Source organism: Medicago sativa, chromosome 7 (genome assembly GCF_051527215.1).
Source record: "Medicago sativa cultivar Bolivia chromosome 7, Bolivia_mono, whole genome shotgun sequence".
Lineage (NCBI taxonomy): Eukaryota > Viridiplantae > Streptophyta > Magnoliopsida > Fabales > Fabaceae > Medicago > Medicago sativa.
This window is the reverse complement of record NC_140755.1, coordinates 49,533,286-49,550,307: the sequence shown is the minus strand read 5'-3', so window position 1 is coordinate 49,550,307 and position 17,022 is coordinate 49,533,286. Positions and strand designations below refer to the sequence as shown.

At 38.0% G+C, this 17,022-nt stretch overlaps 1 protein-coding gene, 1 long non-coding RNA gene and 1 pseudogene across 2 annotated transcripts; 2 read left to right on the top strand and 1 right to left on the bottom strand.

Annotated features, from left to right (window-relative positions):
• Positions 1-762: 762 nt before the first annotated feature.
• LOC146906437 (uncharacterized) lies at positions 763-12,503 on the bottom strand (annotated as a pseudogene).
• Positions 3,923-8,037, top strand: LOC146906438 (uncharacterized). Its single transcript, XM_085724854.1, has 8 exons — positions 3,923-4,017; positions 4,270-4,495; positions 4,600-4,669; positions 4,712-5,134; positions 5,258-5,504; positions 6,459-6,629; positions 6,717-7,732; positions 7,826-8,037. Exons 1-8 carry the CDS (start codon positions 3,923-3,925, stop codon positions 8,035-8,037), a joined length of 2,460 nt encoding a protein of 819 aa, XP_085580980.1.
• A 526-nt stretch (positions 12,504-13,029) lies between the features above and the next one.
• On the top strand, positions 13,030-14,160 carry LOC146906436 (uncharacterized). Its single transcript, XR_015018832.1, has 2 exons — positions 13,030-13,271; positions 13,698-14,160. It is a non-coding gene; the product is annotated as an uncharacterized LOC146906436 (long non-coding RNA).
• The last annotated feature ends 2,862 nt before the right edge of the window (positions 14,161-17,022 follow it).

Sequence of the window (17,022 nt, the reverse complement as noted above, 5' to 3'; positions counted from 1 at the left end):
GAAAACATTAATGCAGACAGCAGGTTCTGCATTAATGCTAAGCATTTCCAAGCCATTTTTGGGCCAGTTTTTACCTGTAATTTTACCAGAGCATTTCCAAAGGCAATTCAAATTATACAACAATGAAACTCGGTCATAAACAAGAAAAATACAATATCTTTTACATTTGTTCATAATTAAATCAAACCGACATTTGGTTCAAACCACACAAAAGTTTGAAATTCATCAAAACGGAACATAGTGTCCATAATCAAACAACACATTACAACTCATTACACATCATTAAATTAAATCCCTACTTACATTCATCACAATTGCATATGGAACGAACATATATATATAATACATTATTTTCCATCTTATTCCTAAACATAAATCCGACGTCGCTATCGTCTTTAATAAGCCAAGGCATATAGCTTGTCGTTTTCCATGCGAATTCATCTCTATCTTCTCCTAGGTCTATGCATGGCATTAGAGCAGACAAGTGACGTGTATATTGATTTTCACCAAGATGCTCAAAATAAGTGTTAAGTTGTGTCTTCAAATCATCAAGAGAGTCCGTTGGTGTTATCATAACCTTAACCGTCTTCTTAAACGCGCAGTACCTAACACGCCCTTCAATTCTTGCAACCTCAGACATGTTTCACTTGACAAAAGCTTTAACAAAATAATCATAGATTAGAACAAAATTAAATGGAATGTAATTACGAATAAATCAAATGCGTAAACATTAATAAGCTATAAATAAGTATTGCACTAGTTTCAAGTCAATAAAAGTCATATTATCATATATATCAATATAAATTACATAATGTTACTTATATATTGGCCACAAAAAATTGGCATTACAATTTTGACCCAAAAATATACGTCGATGTAATTTCTACCAAAAAAAAAGGACTAACACCGACAAAAAAATCACTCGTTAAAGGCCAAGTGATTGGAGAAGATCAAGTGACATAAAATCTTCCTCATCTTCCGCAATAACTTCAAATTGTTGCTTTGGTTTTTCGGGAGTGTCCAACAAAATAGGCGCCGCTTTGTTTGATTCCTTTTGTGGTTTCGGCAGTTTGTTTCCACTTTCAATAGCCATGAGCTTTCGGAACAACTCATGTTGATCCAAATACTCTTCTTCCCAAGTCACCGCATCTTGTTTCTTGTGATTGTGCCACTCCGTAGATGATGGAGGTAGTGGACAACCATTCTTCAAGTAAATAAGCACAAAGTGATTCGGAATTACCCCAAGGCACATGATGGGAGTTTTTTGCTTACCCAGCGGTGGTGGCCCTCTTAGTGGGAAAAAAGATTCTGAGTTACCAACTTCAAGATTTGTCAACACGACCACACACCTTTTGTAATAATTAGCAACAATGTGCCCCATGTCCGGAAAAGTCAACCACTTATCAACAAGATGTGCACAACTTTTTGTATTTGCGGGAGGATGTAAGCCATTTAAAATGTAGTTATAACGATCCTCACCCGCAAATACTTCAACATAATCATCTCTATGATCTTTCAATTCTTGAATAAGATGTGTACGAATCATGCGATGATTTTGTTCGGTTAAGCCCATGAACTCGGCTATAGCTCGGAATCCACAATGTCCATTGTAACACCCACTTTTTCATAATTATTATTTGAGTGAATTATTGCATTTTATTAGAATATTATTATTATTATTATTATTATTATTATTATTATTATTATTATTATTATTATTATTATTATTGTTTGTTATTATATTTATATTGGTGGGATATATGTTAATAGTTGATAATATAAGTATTATTCTTAAGTGGGGGAGAAATATTATTATTAGTAGAAATAATTAATTAATAGGAGAAAGAGTAGGATTGTGGTGAGAAGAGCAATTAGGGAAATAATAAAATCTGTAAGTGAGAAAGGAAAATTAGAACGCGTACAGCTGAGAAAAGAGGAAAGAAAGAAGAGAAGTCAGAGAGAACCGTAAGAACGAAGAACGCGGCTGTTGGATTTCAGAAAGATAATCTAAGGTAAGGGTGGGACTAACTCTCATTATTAACAAGTTTTGATTCATAGAAATTGGTCAATTGTTGTAGGGTTAAGGAAAATGGGATTAGGTCAAGAATCATTAGAAATTGGAATATTTTAAGTGAACTTTGTGTAATTTGATGTAGTAGGATGTTAATTAGCCATAGAAAACGTTTAGACGTTGATTCCTGATGATTTAGAGACTTGGGTAGTGATTTTTGAATGTCTGAGACGTGAAAACAGAAGCCTACGACAGACTGTTCTGTCATCGCTCGCAACTGCGAGCAGTTTAGCTCGCCACTGCGAGTAACCTTCCCGCTCGCAACTGCGAGTAGTTTTTCTCCCCACTGCGAGTACTCCTTTAGCTCGCCACTGCGAGCAATGTTGTGCGCAACTGCGAGCTTCCCTGATGAGCTCGCCCTTGCGAGTAGAGTAGCCCGCCACTGCGAGTTAGTGCAGTACATACCTGCTGTTTCGTAAATTGTGGCAGTTTTGACTTGTTTCTTGATAGGATAGGTTCTGATGTATAAATGAAATATGTTGTTGATTTAATTGTTGTTCTAGTAGATGCTGTTTGATGTGAAAAAATCCTTGTGAGTAATTATTAATGAATTTAACATGAAAAATGAAGTTGTTGCATTTAGAGTCGAGTTGATGCATAGTCAGCGATGGGGGCTTAATGCCCGACAAGTTCTTTATGATCTTAGCGATGGGGGCTTAATGCCCGACAGGTCCAAATATGACCTTAGCGAAGGGGGCTTAATGCCCTGGTGGTACCACATGCATGTTGAACTTGTCTAAGTTGTTGTTGGAGTTGTTGTTGCATTGTAGAGTCATTATAACTTAAAATAAATGATGAATGCTATGATGATGTTGCTGTCTTGCCGTTGTTGTTGCTGTCCTAACGTTAATAAATGATATAAATGATGAGTTATAAGAATGAATATGTTGCTTTTGGTAACTATGAAGTTGTTGACTACTTAGCTTTGTTAAATGATGTTAAAATGATGATATTAATGTTAGATATATGCTGTTGGTTATCTTTTTATGAATTATTATTTGTTAATTAATGAATGTGAAATCTCACCCCTTCTGCTTGATAATGTTGCCCTTCGTATGGGTAACTTGCAGGTAACCAGGACTAGCTGTGTTCGTGAGTAGACTCCTCACATTGTGTCTAGGATGCTCTGATACGTAACGGGATGGGGATTGTCTGATGCTTGTTTTTCCTTGTTACGTATTTTATTTTAATAATAATGTTGAAGTATTTTATGAAGACTAATTGAGATGTTAAGTTGTGGCCTTTTAATGCCAAGGATTTTATGAGATGATGTAAACTAAATTCCGCTGCATTTGATTATTGAATTTTATAAGACAGGTTGCTTTAATAAATAGTATTCCTATTACTATAATTGTTGGAAATGATGTATGTGATGCTCCGTTATGATGATAAACTCTGATAATTTTTATGAAATTTTTAAGTTAGGAAAACGGGGTGTTACAATTGGTATCAGAGCAGGTCGGTCCGTCCGGCCAAGTAGAGAGTCGAGTTGTGTCTTTTAGCAGTTGGAATACCAATATTACGTTATTTTAATTGTTGTGTGTTGCGCAGAGTAGAGACCTGGAGGCTGCAAACCTTATCTGTTATAAGAGGACTAGAATGGCTGGGAGAAATGATGCTGCGATTGCTGCTGCTTTGGAAGCTGTAGCCCAAGCTGTGGGACAACATCCAAATGCTGGTGCTGGTGTGAATGCTGATGTGAGAATGTTGGAGACCTTTCTGAGGAATCATCCTCCTACTTTCAAACGAAGATACGACCCTGATGGAGCACAGACGTGGCTCAAAGAGGTTGAAAGAATTTTCAGAGTTATGCAATGTACTGATGATCAGAAGGTGCGTTTTGGTACGCACATGCTGGCCGAGGAAGCTGATGAGTGGTGGGTGAGCGTTCAACCTACCCTAGAGCAGAATGATGCGGTTATTACTTGGGCTGTATTTAGGGAAGAGTTCCAAAACAGATATTTTCCTGAAGATGTTCGCGGAAGGAAAGAGATCGAGTTCCTTGAGCTGAAGCAAGGAAACATGTCGGTGACAGAGTATGCAGCGAAGTTTGTGGAGCTGGCTCAGTTCTATCCACACTATACCGGAGACAATGCTGAGTTTTCTAAGTGTATCAAGTTTGAGAATGGTTTGCGTGCTGATATTAAGTGAGCCATTGGTTACCAACAAATCCGTGACTTTTCTGCTTTGGTGAGCAGATGTAGAATCTATAAAGATGATTCAAAGGCTCATTATAAGATTATGACTGAGAGGAGGGGTAAGCAGCAACAGAATCGTGGGAAGCCTTATAGTGCTCCAGCTGATAAGGGCAAGAAAAGGGTGAATGATGAGGGAAGACCTAAGAAGAATGAGACTCCTGCTGGGATTGTTTGTTTCAAATGTGGAGAAAAAGGTCACAAGAGTAATGCTTATGGTGCTAATGAGGTAAAATGGTGCTTCCGTTGTGGCGTCAAAGGGCATACGGTTTCAGAATGCAGGCACAACGACATTATTTGTTTCAATTGTGGTGGAAATCTGAACCAAAGAAGGTCCCGACCAAGGGTAAAGTGTTTGCTTTAGCTGGTACTCAGACAGCTAGTGAGGACCGTTTGATCAGAGGTACTTGTTTCATTAATAATATTCCTTTAATTGCTATCATAGATACTGGTGTCACACATTGTTTTATTGCTACTGATTGTGCTTCGAGGTTGAGTCTTGATGTGTCACCAATGAATGGAGAGATGGTTGTCGAAACCCCATCTAATGGTTCGGTAACTACCTCTCGAGTATGTTTGAGTTGTCCTTTGTCTATATTTGGTAGAGATTTTGCTATGAATCTAATTTGTTTGCCATTGAAAGGAATGGATGTAATTCTTGGTATGAATTGGTTAGAGTATAATTACGCTCACATAAATTGTTTCAACAAGACGGTGCGGTTTTCTTCTCCAGAAGAGGAAGCGGAGACCGAATTTATAACTACTAAGCAGTTGAAGCAGCTGATGCTTGATGGAAGTCAATTGTTTTCTTTGATGGCGTCCTTGTCCATTGAGAACCAGGCGAAGATTGATAAGTTGCAAGTTGTGTGTGAATTTCCAGAAGTATTTCCTGATGAAATTCCTGACGTGCCGCCAGAGAGAGAAGTTGAATTTACTATTGATCTTGTTCCTGGAACGAAGCCTGTGTCTATGACGCCTTATCATATGTCAGCTTCAGAGTTAGCAGAATTAAAGAAGCAGTTAGAAGAATTGTTAGACAAGAAGTTTATAAGACCAAGTGTATCACCTTGGGGAGCACCAGTGTTGCTAGTAAAGAAGAAGGATGGAAGTATGAGATTGTGCATTGACTATCGTCAGTTGAACAAAGTAACGATAAAGAATAGATACCCCCTCCCTAGAATTGATGGTTTGATGGATCAGCTAGTGGGTGCACGTGTATTTAGCAAAATTGACTTGAGGTCAGGTTATCATCAGATTAAAGTGAAGGATGAAGATATTCAGAAGACGGCCTTTAGGACGCGTTACGGGCATTATGAATATTCTGTAATGCCGTTCGGAGTATCTAACGCACCAGGTGTGTTTATGGAGTACATGAATCGCATTTTTCATGACTATTTGGATCATTTCTTGGTTGTATTCATAGATGATATTTTGATATATTCGAAGTCTGAAGAAGAGCATGCTGAACATTTGAAGATCGTCCTGCAAGTATTGAAAGAAAAGAAGTTATATGCCAAGTTATCTAAATGTGAATTCTGGTTGAAAGAAGTAAGTTTTCTTGGCCATATTATCTCTAGTAGTGGTATTGCAGTAGATCCATCCAAAGTTGATGCAGTATCAAGATGGGAGACTCCAAAGTCAGTTACCAAAGTTAGAAGCTTTTTGGGGCTAGCAGGTTATTACCGAAGATTTATAGAAGGATTTTCTAAGTTAGCACTTCTGTTAACACAGTTGACGTGTAAAGGCAAAACCTTTGTGTGGGATGTTCAGTGTGAGAACGGTTTTAATGAGTTGAAGAAACGTTTGACGACGGCTCCAGATTTAATTTTGCCAAAACCAGATGAACCTTTTGTGGTGTATTGTGATGCGTCCAAGTTGGGCTTAGGTGGTGTGCTTATGCAAGATGGCAAGGTAGTGGCTTATGCTTCGAGACAGTTGAGGATACATGAGAAGAACTATCCTACACATGATTTAGAGTTGGCTGATGTGGTTTTTTTGTTGAAAATTTGGAGACACTATTTGTACGGTTCCAGATTTGAGGTGTTTAGTGATCATAAAAGTCTAAAATATTTATTTGATCAAAAGGAGTTGAACATGAGGCAGAGGAGATGGCTCGAGTTACTAAAGGACTATGATTTTGGGTTGAATTATCATCCTGGAAAAGCTAATGTTGTTGCAGATGCATTAAGTAGGAAGACTTTACACTTGTCGGCGATGATGGTTAAAGAGATGGAATTGCTTGAACAGTTCAGAGACATGAGTTTGGTTTGTGAAGTGTCGCCAAAGAGTGTGAAATTGGGGATGTTGAAGATCAACAATGAATTTCTGGATAGTATCAGAGAGGCACAGAAAGTAGATGTGAAGTTGGTAGATTTAATGGTTGCAAGCGATCCTGCTGTAGACAGTGACTTTAAGGTTGATGAGCAAGGAGTGTTGAGGTTTCGATGAAGAATTTGTATTCCTGATAATGATGAGATGAAGAAGATGATCCTTGAAGAAGGCCATAGAAGCAGTTTGAGTATTCATCCAGGAGCTGCTAAAATGTATCAAGATTTGAAGAGAATGTTTTGGTGGTCTGGTTTGAAGCACGACGTGGCACAATTTGTGTATGCATGTTTGACTTGTCAGAAGTCGAAAGTTGAGCATCATAAATTTGCTGGATTATTGACACCGCTAGAGATTCCGGAATGGAAATGGGATAGTGTATCCATGGATTTTGTGACGAGTTTGCCGAATACCAACAAAGGGAATGATGCAATTTGGGTGATCGTAGATAGATTGACGAAGTCGGCTCATTTCATTCCAATTAATATTATTTTTCCTGTGTCCCAGTTAGCAGAGATTTATATTAGAGATGTTATGAAGCTACATGGTGTCCCATCGAGCATTGTGTCAGATAGAGATCCGAGGTTTACGTCGAGGTTCTGGAAGAGTTTGCATGAGGCTTTGGGTACTAATTTGAAGTTGAGTTCAGCGTACCACCCACAGACAGATGGACAGTCGGAAAGGACAATTCAGTCGCTGGAAGATTTATTGAGGGTTTGTGTGCTTGAGCAAGGTGGAACTTGGGATAGTTATCTACCTCTGATAGAGTTCACTTACAACAACAGTCACCATGCTAGTATTGGAATGGCACCCTTCGTGGCTTTGTATGGTCGGAGGTGTAGGACTCCGTTGTGTTGGTTTGAAATAGGTGAGAGTGTGGTATTGGGACCAGAAATTGTCCAACAGACTACCGAGAAGGTAAAGTTAATTAGAGAAAAGATGAAAGAGTCACAGGATAGGCAGAAAAGTTATCATGATAAGCACAGAAAGGATCTTGAGTTCCAAGAAGGAGACCATGTAATTTTGAGAGTCACTTCGGTGACGGGTGTTGGACGTGCATTGAAGTCAAAGAAGTTGACTCCGAGATTTATTGGTCCGTATCAGATTTCAGAAAGGATTGGAACGGTTGCTTATAGGGTGGGTTTGCCACCACATCTTTCGAACTTGCATGATGTGTTCCATGTATCGCAACTTCGGAAGTATGTGCCGGATCCATCCCATGTGATTCCAAGAGATGATGTGCAAGTAAGGGACAACCTTACCATCGAGACCTTACCAGCAAGAATAGAAGATCGTCAAGTGAAGAGGCTGAGAGGCAAGGAAATATCTCTTGTAAAAGTAGTTTGGGAAGGAGCAGCTGGTGAAAGTTTGACGTGGGAATTGGAGAGTAAGATGCGAGAATCTTACCCAGTGTTGTTTGAACAAGGTACATTTACGAGGACGTAAATATTCTAAGTGGGGGAGAGTTGTAACGCCCACTTTTTCATAATTATTATTTGAGTGAATTATTGCATTTTATTAGAATATTATTATTATTATTATTATTATTATTATTATTATTATTATTATTATTATTATTATTATTATTATTATTATTATTATTATTATTATGATTATTATTGTTATTATATTTATATTGGTGGGATATATGTTAATAGTTGATAATATAAGTATTATTCTTAAGTGGGGGAGAAATATTATTAGTAGAAATAATTAATTAATAGGGGAAAGAGTAGGATTGTGGTGAGAAAAGCAATTAGGGAAAGAATAAAATCTGTAAGTGAGAAAGAAAAATTAGAACGCGTACAACTGAGAAAAGAGGAGAGAAACAAGAGAAGTCAGAGAGAACCTTAAGAACGAAGAACGTGGCTGTTGGATTTCAGAAAGATATTCTAAGGTAAGGGTGGGACTAACTCTCATTATTAACAAGTTTTGATTCATAGAAATTGGTCAACTGTTGTAGGGTTAAGGAAAATGGGATTAGGTCAAGAATCATTAGAAATTGGAATATTTTAAGTGAACTTTGTGTAATTTGATGTAGTAGGATGTTAATTAGCCATAGAAAACGTTTAGACGTTGATTCCTGATGATTTAGAGACTTGGGTAGTGATTTTTGAATGTCTGAGACGTGAAAACAGAAGCCTGCGACAGACTGTTCTGTCATCGCTCGCAACTGCGAGCAGTTTAGCTCGCCACTGCGAGTAACCTTCCCGCTCGCAACTGCGAGTAGTTTTTCTCCCCACTGCGAGTACCCCTTTTAGCTCGTCACTGCGAGCAATGTTGTGCGCAACTGCGAGCTTCCCTGATGAGCTCGCCATTGCGAGTAGAGTAGCCCGCCACTGCGAGTTAGTGCAGTACATACCTGCTGTTTCGCAAATTGTGGCAGTTTTGACTTGTTTCTTGATAGGATAGGTTCTGATGTATAAATGAAATCTGTTGTTGATTTAATTGTTGTTCCAGTAGATGCTGTTTGATGTGATGAAATCCATGTGAGTAATTATTAATGAATTTAACATGAAAAATGAAGTTGTTGCATTTAGAGTCGAGTTGATGCATAGTCAGCGATGGTGGCTTAATGCCCGACATGTTCTTTATGACCTTAGCGATGGGGGCTTAATGCCCGACAGGTCCAAATATGACCTTAGCGAAGGGGGCTTAATTCCCTGGTGGTACCACATGCATGTTGAAGTTGTCTAAGTTGTTGTTGGAGTTGTTGTTGCATTGTAGAGTCATCATAACTTAAAATAAATGATGAATGCTGTGATGATGTTGCTGTCATGCCGTTGTTGTTGCTGTCCTAACGTTAATAAATGATATAAATGATGAGTTATAAGAATGAATATGTTGCTTTTGGTAACTATGAAGTTGTTGACTACTTAGCTTTGTTAAATGATGTTAAAATGATGATATTAATGTTAGATATATGCTGTTGGTTATCTTTTTATGAATTATTATTTGTTAATTAATGAATTTGAAATCTCACCCCTTCTGCTTGAAAATGTTGCCCTTCGTATGGGTAACTTGCAGGTAACCAGGACTAGCTGTGTTCGTGAGTAGACTCCTCACATCGTGTCTAGGATGCTCTGATACGTAACGGGATGGGGATTGTCTGATGCTTGTTTTTATTTGTTACGTATTTTATTTTAATAATGTTGAAGTATTTTATGAAGACTAATTGAGATGTTAAGTTGTGGCCTTTTAATGCCAAGGATTTTATGAGATGATGTAAACTAAATTCCGCTGCATTTGATTATTGAATTTTGTAAGACAGGTTGCTTAAATAAATAGTATTCCTATTACTATAATTGTTGGAAATGATGTATGTGATGCTCCGTTATGATGATAAACTCTGATAATTTTTATGAAATTTTTAAGTTGGGAAAACGGGGTGTTACATCCATCGCCAATAACATCCACCACTTTTTCAATAAATGGAAGCATGAAGCGTGGCATATAATCAATAGGCCTCATAACTGGGATAGCATTAGGCTTTGGATACCGAGAAGGTGGTGGAAGTGGGGAAATTGATGCTTTACCAAGACGAGCACCTTTTTTCCTTTTATATGATGATGTTGTTGGTGATGGTGACGGTTGACTTTCTGGATTTTGGGAATCAACAGCCTCCCAAGAAGAAGGGATCCGACTAGTCGATGTAATTCTTCCTTTAGACCTCGCAATGTCCACTTTTTTCTTGGCTCCCTTGGTTGTTGCTTTTTGTGGTGGTGGATACATCATGGTGGTTTCAGGAAATGCCAATTGCCGGAGTTTCTTGAGACGTTCTACAATACCCTTCAACTCATCATCGACAGAAAAACCAAGTTCATTACTTTCTTCACCCATGTGTAACCTTCGCCAATGGTGGTGTATCTCATCCAATAAAATTGGCTTTTCTTCAAGGAGTTTAGTTGCAATTTCGCATGCACATGGTAGGCCGTAAGATGTCCTTTGAACACAACCACAAATTTCCTTTTCCATGCACAACGTTTCCCTACAACGTGACTCTTCCATAGCAATGTTGTCCAAAGCATATCTAGACATATGACCACCTAAGCCGGAGTACAAAGTGACATCTTTGAATCTATGTTCCAACACGGTAACGCTCTGACCAAAGGTTGTTTGTATCGCAGTGTGTTGAAGCAACAACATGTCATGTATTTTCTCCCAACAAGTACCTAAATCACCCACACTATTATCCAAATATTTCTTCACCAAAGCATTAGCCGATTCTACCCTATTGGTGGATCTACAACCAAGATGCAACACACGGTCTGTCCATGCTCTCACTATTTTCTCCTTCACTTCATTCAAGGTGGTCATGGCATAGGCTAGGAAAGGTGGGAAATCACTACAAGCATCTTGGAACTCCACTAATGCATTTGCATATAACTCTTGAGTGGGTGATTCAACCATAGCTTTCCATGCCCTCATGATCGTCTTGACAACATCGCGATTACTCACCTCTTTCCCATCCTTTTTTCCCAAAGGATATTTACAATCTAAGACGCACCTTTGTTTAACATTTGCTTGAACATGAAAGTAACAATTCATAGCATAACTTTCTGGGAAAACAATTCCAACCGCTTTCATCAAAGACCCATCCCTGTCGGTAACAATCACCTTAGGCATATTCATCTTTGAAGTAAGAAGTTTACACAACATTTTAAAACCCAAACAAAGTTTTCCTCTTTCTCATGCATCAAGAATCCAAACCCAACCGAATATGTCAAATCGGTCGAAGTTACCCCAACTACCTCAAACATTGGCATCTTATACATGTTGGTTTTGTAGGTGGAGTCCATAACCAAAACCGTTGGAAAATTGTTAAACAACTTAACGGATGTTGGATGAGCCCAAAAGATATCCTCGATTGTAGTACTTTCACTTTGTGTTCTTGGGTAATAAGTATAGTTGTGCTCCTCCAACTTTGAGATTAGATATTGCAACAGCTTCTTGTCACCTCTATTTGCCTTCCATATTTTATGACGTTCATTGTACACTTGCTTCACATTTGTCATGCAATGTGGTCTTTTGTTCTTCAAGTGTATCAAAATATTTCTTGGAAGCATCTTGCTCTTGGTCAAGTCACGTACAATCTTCTTGTCGTCCTCCTTTAATCTACTGGCAAGAATGTGTCCTTCTAAAGCCGGCTCCATCGCATGGTTGTGAACTCCATTAAGAATGTTCAATCCCCTTTGTTTGCGTATTTTGATATCCACTAATCATGAACAAGCACCCGCATTTTCTTGAGCCCGTTGTCACATGCTTCGGTTTTTTTTAGGCACTTTGTGAGCTCCACTCCTTTCACGCACTAGGCGCAAAATTGGATGGATCAAGCTTGATCTTTGTGTAACAATTGTAAATCTCGTCTTATTTGCTTGACAACGTACCCACCCAAGCAATTCTTCTCTATCTTGAAATTTAACGTCGTCAGAAAAAAACCTAGCCGTGTCAACTTCGTAGGCTTGAAGTGGGACGACACCGGGGTTAACATATTTAGAAGCTTCAACATGGACGGAAGCTCCATCAATGTTTGGTTTGACTTCAACCTTAGGCGGTTTGACATCTCCGGAAATTTGGACAAAATTACGTTTTGTCTCTCCCGAAACATCTTCCGCGTTCTCGGTCATTACTATAATTAAACAACACAAAAATATAAATTAACAACTAAATAATGCATAAACATCAATGCGATAATGAACTAAAACAAAAAAAACAAAAAAAAAACAATTTTTTTTTTTTTTGGAAAAATGGCAGTAGTTGCCATTTTCGGTTGTGAAATTTTTTTTCACAAGTGTTCCTCGGTAGTTAAGTACCGAGGTTTACCTCGGCAGTAAGCTACCGAGGCTTTCCTCGGCAGTAAGCTACCGAGATTCTCCATAACAGGGTTCTACGTAACTTACGTAGAAACCCATTGCAGAACCAAAAAATAAACCGAAAAAAATGCAAAATACCTGTTTTTTTACGTCAAAAGTGTGTTGATACATCCTATGCTTGATGGTTGATTCATTTTGGAGCAAGATTTGATGGAAAAAAATTTAGGATTTGGGGATTGGATTGGAGTTGTATGGAAGTTGATGAGAAAATAGTGTGTAGGGGGAGCAGGTGACTGTTTCATCTGATGAAACAGTTTTTCTCGGCAGTTAACTGCAGCCGGATGTTTGAATTACTCGGTAGTTAACTGCCGAGGGGGCAAAAGCGTATTTTACATGTGTGCCACAGCTTTCTCAAATGTGTGAACATCAATTTTCTTATTTATTTATTTATAGTCGTGTTGCCTAGGTTTAACTCTAATGGGCCTCCTTTTTGAAGAATCTAACTGGGCCTCCGTGTGCGTTTGTTTTGAACATTGCTTTATCGGCCCCCCCAAATCTTTTGTGCCCCGAATATCCTATTTTGCGAGTACCGTACTAAGTAGTCTGTGTGAAAATGCATTTCAGTTTAGCTTTCATCATATGCAGCAATAACACCAATCGAAGGTTGAAAATGGCAATAGCTTCAAGTATTTCAATTCTTCTCACGTATATCATTTTATCTCAGTTCTTCTCCTCTTTTCAGTTCTTCTCCTCTTCTCACTGACGATTCACTCGCCTCACCCTACCGTCTCTATTATCTCGTCCTTGTGTTTCCTCTCCCGCTGGATTCTCTCGTCTCTCTCACCTTTTGTTGTTAGATAAGCTAAGGTAAGCCAATTGGTTCTCTAATTTCTCATTTCTTCTCCAGTTTCTTGTTGTAGGGTTTCAGAAATGTGAATTGTTAATTGAAAAATTGCTTATCCTGAAGCTTTATGGGAAAAATTGAATGATTTATATTTGTGTGAGTGTTGTCCTGTTTCCTTATCATGATGCTTAATTGGAAAGTTGAATCTAATAAGAAGTGATGTTATGTAGAGTGATTAATATGTTTTCGTTTTATAACATTAAGATGGCCATTTTTCTTAAAACTAACTTCAATAATTTGCACCGTACTTTCAATGATTTTTCAGTATGCACTATGCACAGGTTTGATGCCTTATTATATTTGAATTGAATTCAAGTATTTTGTTTTAATGTGCTCCAAGCGTTCAACAAAATGCCTGAATGAGTAAATTTCGTTTTTCTTTGTAGTAGATATGGATAATGAAGATGTTGGTAGGACACGAAATGGTAAGAAGTCATTGGATGCTTCCGTCCGCATAGAGCGAGTGGCAAACACTCAGGCAAGGACACGCAGAGCGGACATGGTCATGGACGTGGTCGGAGCGAGGGACCAAAAGGCTCTTGTTCACAGTCTCGGGATGATATTGAGATACCATCTTCGCAGGTAGCATCTGGTTCACAACCTCCTTCTGTAGGAGTGGTTCAGGAGCGCTATGGTGGGGGACCTTCTGACACGTCTTTGTTACCGAGTTTTGGCCAACATATTGCAGCAAAGATTTGGAATGGAGAGATAAAAATTTCTTTTGGATTGGTAAAGAAATAGTTAACATAGTTAAAAATTGTTATTTTTTCAAATGACATCAATGTGTGACGCATGACAGAAAATATTAAGTGACATAAAGTTCATTCTATGAAAATTAATATTGGATTCCTCGACTTTGTTTCTTTTTAATACCATTTGTACATGAGTACAAGTTTACAACTTATGCATTGGTATACCATATATGATAATAAGGATCCTGCATTGCACGGGTGCGGGTGCGGTACCGTGTGCGGGTACGGGATACGACATTTCTTAAAAAACAAAGGTACAGGTATGTTAGGATTTTTTTTTTAAAATTTAAAATAACATTGCATGAGAAAATTATATTGCTCAAATGAAAGGTGGGGCATTTAGTAGGAAGCAACAGTTCTAGAACATTTTTTTTTGCTAAGCAGGGACACAGACAGACATCAGGAGGCAACACCGACATCCCAACGATGTTGGCACCCCGGGACGCCTCCGTCCTATGCCTTCTAATCTCTAAAGTTTATTCCAGAACATAGGAAATGGTTGTTGTGCCTCTTAAACCTCTTGAACCGTTTGAATTTTATTAAGAAACAAAAAAAACTATAATGATATTAATTCTCATAAAAGGGCGCTCTTTTTCTCCAAGAAAAAGAGGATGTGCGTACAGTTCAAGTTTGAGTTTTATAAAAAAACTATAATTGCTATTAATTCTCATGAAAAACCCAATTTTCTCCAAAAAAAAAAAAGAGGATATGCGTACCCTTCCAGTACCACTGCAGTACCGCAACCGTACCCAACCTTTAAAAAAGAAAAAAAAATTGGTGCTTCATGGGTGCGTACAGTACGCGTACAGTACGTGTACCAATACCCGCGCAGTACCCGGTAAGGGTACATTTAAATGGAGTACCCATGCTTCAGAGTAAGGATCAGAATCGCAAAACTAGCTATCACCACTGTTGCAGTTTTCACCTTCCTGTAGGTGAAATGACCATCGCCTTGGATGACGTCTCTTGCTTGCTGCATATACCTGTTGGAGGTAATCCGCTATTCCATGAGACCTTGACTACTAATCAGGGGATAGAGTATTTGGTTGACTACTTAGGATTGGATCGAGCGGAGAGTGCCGCGGAGATCGAATGTATGAATTCAACTTGTATCACATATGATTGGCTTCTGAATATTTACATGAAATAATTGAACAAAGCGAATACGTATGCGAATTAGGGAGGAAGTAACATTGGAATGGTACCAGACTCGATGCATTAGAGTTTTCCTGCTCTATCTAGTTGGCTGCACATTGTTTAGTGATAAGATCGGTAGTGGTTGTTGTGTTGTTTACTTGAAATACTTTGACGATCTGACTACAGTTAACCAATGGTCATGGGGTGCCGCTGCTCTTGCTTTCCTATACGATTATCTATGTAAGATGACTAAACCCAAATGTGCGTCCTTGTTTGGCTACACTTGTTTGATGCAGGTAAAATTTTATATCTTAAATTGTTAAATTTATAATATTTATCAGATTTTCGCACATCATGTTTATTGATAAAATTTTGATTTTCACACATCATGTTTAATGATATAATTTATTTATTTATTTATTTAGGCATGTATATATGAACACTTTCTAAGAATTTGTCCGAGGGATATTGATATGAGTTATAGAGAGGGTCATCCATGCGCTTGTGGGTTCATGAATAAAAAGGGCATTGTTGTGGAGTATTGTTACAGGGCGGCATTGGATCGTCTTTTGGTTGATGGCATCATTTTCTATCCGTATGATAGTCATCGAGAGAGTCACCCGTTAGATGACATCATTTTGTTTTCAGGGTGGATAATGTGTGGCATGTCATGTTTTCGAACACACTTGTCATAGTGTGTACTGAGGCAATTTAGATATGTTCAAACTATTCCTAGAAATCCTGTTATTGCCGCACTGCACACATTGAGAATTCATCAGAAGGCAGAGGCTTTCCAGGATTATAATCTGCATCTGATTTCTGAAGAAGACCGTGGGATAGTTGTGGACAATGATTGGGATTCTGAGAATGGATACTTGGTGTGGTTCTACAAGGTCTCGTGCCCTTTATTGATACCTAATGTTCCTAATAATCCGCCGAGGCATGCTAATTTAGAGGTTTTCTTAGAGGAGGAACATGTGATAAGTCATTAATTAGCTAGTTTTTATATAATATTTAGTTTCGTTTTATTTAGATTTAAGTTTATTTATTTAAGTATTATTTCCTTTTTGAGCTACTTTACTTCAACTGCATATTATTATATTTCATGAACAAATATTTGATAGATTGAGCCTTGGAGCAAAAGAAAGAGGATTAGGAGCTGATTCGGGTGAAAAATACAAAGATTGAAGACAGAAATATAATTCCGCAAAGTCAGAAGCTTGGCATGGGCAGTGCCAACAATTGGCACGGCCGTGCCACCCTCTAATGCCACTTTTGCTGCTTTTGCTTCATGTGCAAGCTACCTGTTTTGACCGAAAAGCTCGTGGTTTCTTGTGGAACATTCTACTAAATAGTTGATTATGTTTTAAGTTGACAATAAGACTATAAATAGAGTAGCCATCTATCATTAACATTCATCTTTTGTTCTCTGAAATAATAAGTGACAATTGTTTCTTTGAATAAAAGTTCACCTTTATTTTATGTTCTTCTTCTTCTTCTTCTTCTTCTCTTCTATGTCTACAATGAACGTTAGTGAGTAGACTTCTCTTGTCTTGGGATTGTTGGATAAGTCTAATGACATAATCCTAATCAAACCAAGCCTTAAACCTTAATTTTATGTAACCCTAATTTCTAATCTAAATTCACTGTTTTAACATGAATTAACCATTATCAAACTGTAGAAGCGAAAGTGGAGGGTTTGATAATTGTTAATTCATTATCCCAAATATCAATTCATAAAACGAAAATGGAGTTTTGATATTCGAACAAGTGAATTTAGACATGGATTGCGAAACATGAAAATAGTCTAGCAAACCTTGAGACA

Excerpts from the sequence above, each read along its gene's own strand:
- LOC146906438 (XM_085724854.1), top strand. The coding sequence starts at position 3,923 with ATGCTGGCCGAGGAAGCTGATGAGTGGTGGGTGAGCGTTCAACCTACC. Across the intron at positions 5,135-5,257 it reads TGATAAGTTGCAAGTTGTGT|CTTCAGAGTTAGCAGAATTA; the intron begins GTGAATTTCCAG and ends ATCATATGTCAG. Across the intron at positions 7,733-7,825 it reads AACGGTTGCTTATAGGGTGG|ATGATGTGCAAGTAAGGGAC; the intron begins GTTTGCCACCAC and ends TGATTCCAAGAG.